At 46.0% G+C, this 8,891-nt stretch overlaps 1 protein-coding gene across 1 annotated transcript; it reads right to left on the bottom strand.

Annotated features, from left to right (window-relative positions):
* Window positions 1-1,116: 1,116 nt before the first annotated feature.
* On the bottom strand, window positions 1,117-3,637 carry LOC123102163 (SEC1 family transport protein SLY1). Its single transcript, XM_044523463.1, has 2 exons — window positions 3,479-3,637; window positions 1,117-3,385 (listed from the first exon to the last, which is right to left on the bottom strand). Exons 1-2 carry the CDS (start codon window positions 3,507-3,509, stop codon window positions 1,548-1,550), a joined length of 1,869 nt encoding a protein of 622 aa, XP_044379398.1. The 5' UTR covers window positions 3,510-3,637; the 3' UTR covers window positions 1,117-1,547.
* Window positions 3,638-8,891: the final 5,254 nt, after the last annotated feature.

The following is an 8,891-nucleotide window of genomic DNA, read 5'->3' as shown; positions in this document are numbered from 1 at the left end:
AACCAGAAAATGCTTATTGAAAGAACAGAAACCTACTGTAGATGGGTCAACAAGATCCCACCTTGCTATCAGGCCACTCGCCTGCACAAAGACAGCCATTTCAACTCATATTTGAAAGATGCACGCATATTACAATACAAGCATAAATTGCTCTAGCCAGAATGTACATTTAGCGCTGTTAACATACAACCAAGGGGGAAGCGAAGAAACGAACCTGCATGGCCTGACCCTCAGACATGACAAAGTGAATGACACCAGAGGCCGGTAGTAACAGTGGCATGCACATTTTCATGACTTCCACCACTTCAGCATATGGTGTATCAGCAACCACATGAGAACCATCCGCGATCAAAACCAAAAGAAGTTTGCATGGTGTATCAGCCAACAGCACTAGGAAGGATCATGCTCTTTCAGTAATATTGTCATTCAGAGAACATAACTAATTCATGTGTTTCCATACAATTTGCAGTCACAATTACAACTGAAACAGCCCGTATATTATGGGCCTGTTTGGTAATCCACCAGCTCCACGAATCTGGCGGAGCAGGAGCACCTATTCCACCGCTCTGGAAATTTGAACTGCAGCCTGGCGGAGCAGGAGCACCTATTCCACCGCTCTGGAAATTTGAACTGCAGCCCGCTCCGCTCCGTGGCAGAGTTGTGGAGCGGAGGGGCTCCGAACGGGCACTATGTAGTGCTTCAGTTAGATATCCCCGTAGTGAGGATTTCTCATAGTCCCTCATTTACTACCATGAATTGAATTCCAGAGGTTGTGCACAAAATAATATGGTCTTTCTAGCATTTTCTCCTGAAATATATGTCAAATCAGCGTAATAGAGTTCTGGAAACAAAGCTAAAAATATGCAGCAAATATGCATCCTCACAAAATGTGGCATTGCATGCTCCCTTGACTCCACAGAACAAGATATATTGTGCTGCACACATCACAACTCACCTGAAACATACAGCTGTTAATGCCTTTCTATTCAGGTGCAACTAATTCATTGCTGCATGCTTTCAGTAATATGCGCTTCTGCTTGGTTAGCACTGAAGGCCTATATGTTATTATTATTGCCACAGGCACACAGAAATCCCCAGAGTGGTGAACCATGCATATTGTCTCAGAAGGAACATTTGACTGATATTCATAAGAAACACTAACAAACTCAATTTCTCAAAAAAAAATCAGAAAAGGTGTTCTAAGATTCCATGAATTGATTGTAGGGGTGTTCAAACAAGATTCCACTAACATTTCTCAAAAGGGGCCAAAAGAAAAAAAAGAAACAAAAAGAAACGAGCATACATGGACATTTCAACATATTGGACTTCTGGAACAGTTGAACTCTGGCAAGAAATCTTTGTATTGATAATTCATTCAAAGCAGCGCCATAAACCCGACAACAGGGAAATTTGATACCATTACACATTAGTCTATGCAGCCTGGATCACTCCTTAGTAGCATCAAGTGTCGGCAAGAGACTATTTACTGCAACCTGTGAAGCTTCAACAATCCCACCTTAGCATCAAAACATCTGGTAAGAGCGTATTTACTGCGGTGGTAGGTTGCTGCTGCCGCCACCACCTAATCCCGCTTTCTGTCCCAGTTCTGCGAGCTGCTGAATAAATTCCACCCCATTGAGAATCTCCGTTGCTCCATATATGACATGCTTTGAAGGCTGTGAGCGCTGCCCTAGCTCAACTAAGCTCCTATACTCGATGTAATTTCCACCACCAATCATGAAAACAATGGCTTCTCTGAAGGGTCCTCTAAACTGCCCACCAGTTCCTGATCTAGGGGCCCGTGGATCGAACAGTAGGTAGTTGTCCACCTCTGGGTTTGGTTTCCCTTCCATGAGGGCTTCGACAGTCCTAGTAAGAGCCAGCTGCCTCCCATCCGACAAGAGATTCTTCACGCCTGCTGTCACGGCACTAATGGACTGTCCGTAAAGCTTCTCTGCCCAGTCAACAATGTTGCTCCTGCTTGCCGTGCTTGATGCAGCAGCAAATTGAGTGTTCAACGACTTTATCCTCTTCACATACTGGAACGCAGACATGTCTACTTCTGACTCCCGCAGCGCAGCCTCAACCTGCTCAAGTTCAGATGCCAGTGGTGCCTCAAATGATAGCAGGTAGGTAACGGCCAGACGGAGCTTGTCCTCCTTGGTGCCCTTCCCTCTGAGTAGACTCAGCAGCATGTTCCGATCCACAGTACCATTCACGAGCATGTCATTCTCACACTCATAGTATCCATCCAGAGACCTCTCCTTGATGTGCCCAAGCAGCGCAGTTGCAATATTCGTGTGTTTATCGATCATCTTCTTCCGTTCGGTCAGCTCCGGGAGCGAGTTCACCGCATTCATGAGGTGCTTGGTGTTGCCAATGAGATCTGTTCCATCAAACTCAACCCCATCCCTACCGCCACCGGTGCGCTGGTTCACCTCGTCCACATCCTGCTTGTACTTGGCGAGCTGCGCTTCTATCTCCTCGGCCACTTTCGGAAACGGCGACCAGCTGTTTGCCACCCAAAATGGGTCAGAGTCATCGAGATCATACTTCTCTGTCGGCAACTTCAGCTTGTTGAGCTTGAAGCTCAGCACGTCGTGGACCAACGGGCGGTAGCTCCAATCGTGCTGTATCCCCACCGACAGCTCGAAATTCCTGTCAAACAGGCAGAGGACCGGGCGCTGGAACGACGAGGCGGCACTGGATGCAGCCTCCGTGAACAGGTTTGGCTTGGCTAGGAGGTGATCTCGAAGGCGGGCGTCCAGCGCGGCGGCCACCATCTCGGCCGGCCCGCCGCGGGCGCACCTGATGATGGGCACGGCGCCGAGCGTGGCGACGACGCAGAAGAGGCCGAGCGCGACTGCCTCGACGAGTGAGGTGATGTCGGAATCGGCGGCGGCCGGGTCGTTGAGGGCGACGTAGGCGCGCGGCTGGGCGAGGGAGAAGAGGCCGTCCTCGAGGCAGACGAAGTCGAGGTACTGGTCGGCGACGCGGGCGACGCGGTGCGCGGAGCGGGACGCGGCGGTGGCGGCGGCGAGGCGGTCGAGGACGGGCCGCGGGACGGAGGTGGAGAAGTTGACGTGGAAGGAGGCGTAGAGCCCCGCGGCGGCGTCGGCGGCGATGCGGTCGGCGTTGGCGGGCGTGGGGCGGACGAGGTAGACCGCGGGCGCGTCGGCGACCTGCTGGCGCGCCTTGTCGATGTTGAGGTGGAGGGTGACGCCGTGCTTGCGGAGGTCGCCGACGCGGAGCACCGGCGAGAGGAGCGAGATGCAGGGCCCGTCCATCACCAGGATCTTGTACGCCTCCTCGTCGCCCTCCCCGCCGCCGCCGCCGTCCGGCGACGGCTGCTGCTGGTTCAGGTGGAGCATCCGCGTGATCAAATCTGGATCAGACACGCAACACAGTTGTCAATCAGGGGACAGCTGCCAGCGGTGATGGGACTGGGGGGAGCGCCGCGGGACGCTTTGGAGCTTACCGAGCTGCTTCTTGCGGAGGCTGAGCGCCATGGCGGTGCTCCGGCCGGCGACCGGCGGGGCGGATCGGATCTGGGAGGGGAGGTGGGGCGAAGGGAGGGAGGGAAGTCGGGAACAGAGAGGAGAACTACCAGCAGTTTGGCGAGTGAGATTGTTTTGTGGGCTGCCACCTCATTTTGGGTCCACATGGCAGCCTCGTAGCTCCTTTTCTTTCTTTCTTTCTTTCTTTCTTTCTTTCTGAAATCCACCCATTTTGTTGAATGAAACCACAGCAAACGTAGTCATGAAGGAGCTCGCCAGCAGTCTAATAAGTGATTGACCGGACGAATACAAACACGGTTTAACTCAAATCAGCAAATTCAACCTAAAATGGAACCAGCCTGAAAGGCATCCTCCAACACTACCTACAACATCATACTTGAGTGAAACCAATTGATGCTCGCAGCAAGAATCTTGAGTCGCGAAATGGAGGCGAATCCAGCAAAAAACCGCGAAGGAAAGAGAGAGATAGAGAAATGAGCAAGCGTCGGGGGGAAGAAGACGGTCGTGACATATCCCAATTTCTTTGTTCATGTGTTGAACAAAGACCGCTTCTTCGGTCTCGATGCAGCTGAAGGTCATCTCTTTGGCCCACTGCCTAGCAAAGACCGCTCTTCGGCCCACAGGCGACCGGGGAGGGTATCTTCGACCACGCGTTGGATGAGGTGATCCGGCCTACGAAAGAACGAAGGGTTCCTCTTCTGTCCACACGTGGACGATAGAGGCATAAAACTGAAATATCTGAATTAGGGTATACATTTTCAGGATTTGTAAAAAATAAAATTGAGAAAAACTGAGGGAGGTGGGTATGAGACCCACTTAAGTTGCCATGAAGGTAACTCAACCTATGTGATCCGAGATCCCGTGAAGTAGGACCTGAGAAAACAAGCTACTAGCTAACTAGTGAGAGTAACCTTTCAAAGATAGACGCATACACATCAAATAATATCTACTACACTTTTGCCCTCAAAAAAATCTACTACACTTCTTTAGACAAATTTTATGTCATGGCAAAAACAGCTTTCGTGCCATGAAAACATTCCTTTTGACCGATGAAAGCATGTACTTTGTAGTGTGGCGGAAGCATATTGCTCAACAGAAGCATTTTCATCTGTGCGTATTTTTAAGAGCTTCAGAGCAATTCTTGCCACCATAGAAAAATACGAACAAAAATGTGAAACCTTTAATTTCCGCCAACATTTTTGGTATCTGTGTAGATTTATTTATTTATTTTGAAAAAAAGAACATTTTTTAAATTCTGAACAGCGTGAACATTATTTGAACTCCCCAAACATTTTTTTTTAAATTTGCAAACAATTTGTTTTTGCCTTATATGACCAATTCAAGACCCCATGCCAAATTATTTGGGTTCCAACAAGTTTGGTAATTTCTGGAGTTTTCTCGATGAAAAAAGGTCGATAAAGGACCGATCATGTAACAACATGCATATAGTGTCGAAAGTCATTCAAACTTGACATGGATGCCCATCATCTACATGCCAACCTGATGGCAAAAGTTAAGGTCATTTCAAGAATGTTAAAAAAACACCATGTTCAATGTAGGGTGCCTAAATAGGCCAAAAGGCTCCGTTCGAGAGCACTTTTTTTCTAACATCCATTAAATAGCCTCAATTTTTTCCATGGTCTTATATGACCAAGTCAAGTCGCCATGCCAAGTTGCTTACGTTTTTCACTACTTTTCCAGTTTTTGGAGTTTTCTCGATCAAAAAGACCAATAAATGGTCGGACATACCGCAACTTGCATACGGTGTTGAAACTCGTTCAAACCTAACATGGATGCCTACCATGTGTATGCTCACTTGCTTGCAAAAGTTGGGGTCATTTCAAAAATGTCCAAAAATAACCCATGTTTAACAGAGGGTGTTCGGTCAGAGGCCTGAAGGCTACGTTTGAGAGTACGTTGTTTGTCGACATCCGTCAAATGGCCCCACTTTTTATTCATTGGCTTGTATGGACAATTCAAGGCACCATGCAAGTTGTTTTGGTTTTCGTCTAATTTTGCATTTTTTGGAGTTTTTCTCAATCAAAAAAGGTTGGTTGATGGCCGGATGTGTCGCAACTTGCATACATTTAGAAATCGTTTAAACTTGACATGGATGCCTACGATGGGCATGCCCACCTGCCTGCGAAAGTTGGGATCATTTCGTGGATGCTCAAAAATTAGGGCCATTGGTAGGAATCACGCCTACCCAAACACTCTGTTGAACATGGTCTAGTTTTGGACATCATTAAAATGAACCCAACTTTTACAGGAAGATGGACATGCCCATGGTAGGAATTCATGCTAGGTTTGAATGATTTCCAATCGGGTAAGGTTACGACATGTCCAGCCATTTATCAGCCTTTTTTCATCGAGAAAACTCCAGAAAATGCAAAACTTATTGAAAACTCAAACAACTTGGCGTGATGCCTTGAATTGGTCATCCAAGGCCATGGAAAAATTTTGGGCCATTTCAAAGATGTCAAGAAACAACATGCTGTCAGACGGACCCTTCTCGTCTACCCGAACACCCTCTGTTGAATATGGTCTAGTTTTGGACATCCTTGAAATGAACCAACTTTTGTAGGAAGCTGGGCATGCCCATGGTAGGAATCCATGCCAGGTTTAAATGATTTTCCAACATCGTATGTAATTTGCGACACGTCCGGCCATTTATCCGCCTTTTTCACCGGGAAAACTCCAGAATGCAAAACTTATTAAAAACCCCAAAAACATGGTTGGTGCCTTAAATTCATCATACAAGGCCATGGAAAAAAATGGGGGCATTTCAAGGATGTCGAGAAACAACGTGCTCCCGGACGGAGCCTTCTCGCACCCGAACACCCTCCGTTCATCATGGTTTATTTGGACATCCTTAAAATGACCCCGACTTTTTTTAGCAAGTGGGCATGCCCATTGTATGCATACATGTCAGTTTTGAATGATTTCCAACACCGTATGTAAGTTGCGACACGTCCGATCATTTATCGGCTTTTTGTCACCGGGAAAACTCCAAAAAATACAAAAATTGTCAAAAACCCAACAACTTGACATGGTGTCTTGAATTGGTTATCAATGCCATAGAAATTTTCTTGAGCCATTTCAAGGATGCCGAGAAACAACGTGCTCCCAGACGGAACATTCTAGCCTATCCGAACACCCTCCGTTCAATATGGTCCATTTTTGGACATTCTTGAAATGACTCCAACTTTTGCAAGTTGGTGGGCATGCCCATTGTAGGCATTCATGTCAAGTTTCACAATTTTTGACACAGCCTATATGCAAGTTACGACATGTCCTGGCATTCATCAGCCTCTTTTCAACGGAAAAACACCAGAAAATGCAAAATTTGTCAAAAACCCAAAAAACTTGGCATGATATCTTGAATTAGTCATACAAAGTCATGGAATTTTTTTGAGCCATTTCAAGGATGTCAAGAAACAACGTGCATACAAATGGAACTTTCTATCCTACCTGAACCCCCTCCGCTCAACATGGTCTACTTTTGGACATCCTTGAAATGACTCTAACTTTTGCAAGCTGGTGGGCATGACCATTGGAGGCATCCATGTCAGGTTTGAAAGATTTCCGACATCGTATTCAAGTTACAACACGCCTGGACATTTATTCACCTTTTTTCATCGGGTTTGCAGGAAAATGTATTTAAAATCATAATTTAAACAGTAAATGTTTCTTACAAGCATTTAATAAATTGTTATTTTGGTATTCCAACAAGTATTTCAAATTTCTGGACATGTTTCAAAAAGAATAATAAAGTTCAAAAAGGAGAAAAGTGAATTAACGAAAAAGACAAGAAAAATGAAAAAAAATAGAAAAAAGAACGCTTATGCCTTGGCCCAACTAGGCAACGACAACGCTCCCATCAGGCGTCTCTTGGGTCGGACGAGCGCTTGTGGATTTGAAAATTTTCACCGATTTAGAATATATCTCGATTTTCAAAATGTGTTCATAAATTCATAAAATATTGATATTTATTGCATTATGGGCTGTTATTACACATTATGTCACAATACTTATGCATATTCTCTCTTATTTTACAAGGTTTACACGAAGAGGGAGAATGCCGACAGCTGGAATTCTGGGCTGGAAAATGAGCAAATATTAGAGACCTTTTCTGCACAACTCCATGATACGTCTCTATCGTATCTATAATTTTTGATTATTCCATGCCAATATTCTACAACTTTCATATATTTTTGGCAACTTTTTATACTATTTTTGGGACTAACATATTAATTCAGTGCCCAGTACCAGTTCCTATTTGTTGCATGTTTTTTGTTTCGCAGTAAATCCATATCAAACGGAGTCCAAATGGGATAAAAACTAATGGAGATTTTTTTGGAATATATGTGATTTTTGGGAAGAAAAAACAACGCGAGATGATGCCAGAGGGGGCCACGAGGCAGGGCGCGCCCTGGGCCCTCGTGGCCACCCCGTAAGGCGGTTGATGCCCTTCTTTTGCCGCAAGAAAGCTAATATCCGGATAGAGATCCCGTTAAAATTTCAGCCCAATCAGTGTTACGGATCTTCGGAAATATAAGAAACGGTGAAAGGGCAGAATCTGATAGCGCAGAAACAGAGAGAGGGGCTCTCGCCCCTCCGCCTCCATGGAGGCCATGGACCAGAGGGGAAACCATTCTCCCATCTAGGGAGAAGGTCAAGGAAGAAGAAGAAAGAGGGGGCTCTCTCCCCCTCTCTTCCGATGGCGCCGGAACGCCGCCGGGGGCCATCATCATCACCGCAATCTACACCAACAGCTCCGCCATCTTCACCAACATCTCCATCACCTTCCCCCCTCTATCTACAGCGGTCCACTCTCCCGCAACCCGTTGTACCCTCTACTTGAACATGGTGCTTTATACTTCATATTATTATCCAATGATGTGTTGCCATCCTATGATGTCTGAGCAGATTTTCGTTGTTCTATCGGTGGTTGATGAATTGCTATGATTGATTTAATTTTCTTGTGGTTATGTTGCTGTTCTTTGGTACCCATCACACGAGCGCGCGCGTGGATCACACCATAGGGTTAGTTGTATGTTGATAGGACTATGTATTGGAGGGCAAGGGTGACAGAAACTTGAGCCTAGCATAGAAATTGATGCATACGGGATTGAAGGGGGGCCAATGTATCTTAATGCTATGGTTGGGTTTACCTTAATGAACGTTAGTAATTATGGATGCTTGCTAATAGTTTATAAGTGCATAGAATTCCAAGTCAGGGATGACATGCTAGCAGTGACCTCTCGCACATAAAACTTGCTATCGGTCTAGTAAAGTAGTCAATTGCTTAGGGACAATTTCACAACTCCTACCACCACTTTTCCACACTCGCTATACTAACTTTATTGTTTC

Source organism: Triticum aestivum, chromosome 5A (assembly GCF_018294505.1).
Source record: "Triticum aestivum cultivar Chinese Spring chromosome 5A, IWGSC CS RefSeq v2.1, whole genome shotgun sequence".
Taxonomy (NCBI): Eukaryota; Viridiplantae; Streptophyta; class Magnoliopsida; order Poales; family Poaceae; genus Triticum; species Triticum aestivum.
This window is presented reverse-complemented; position numbering and strand designations above follow the sequence as displayed.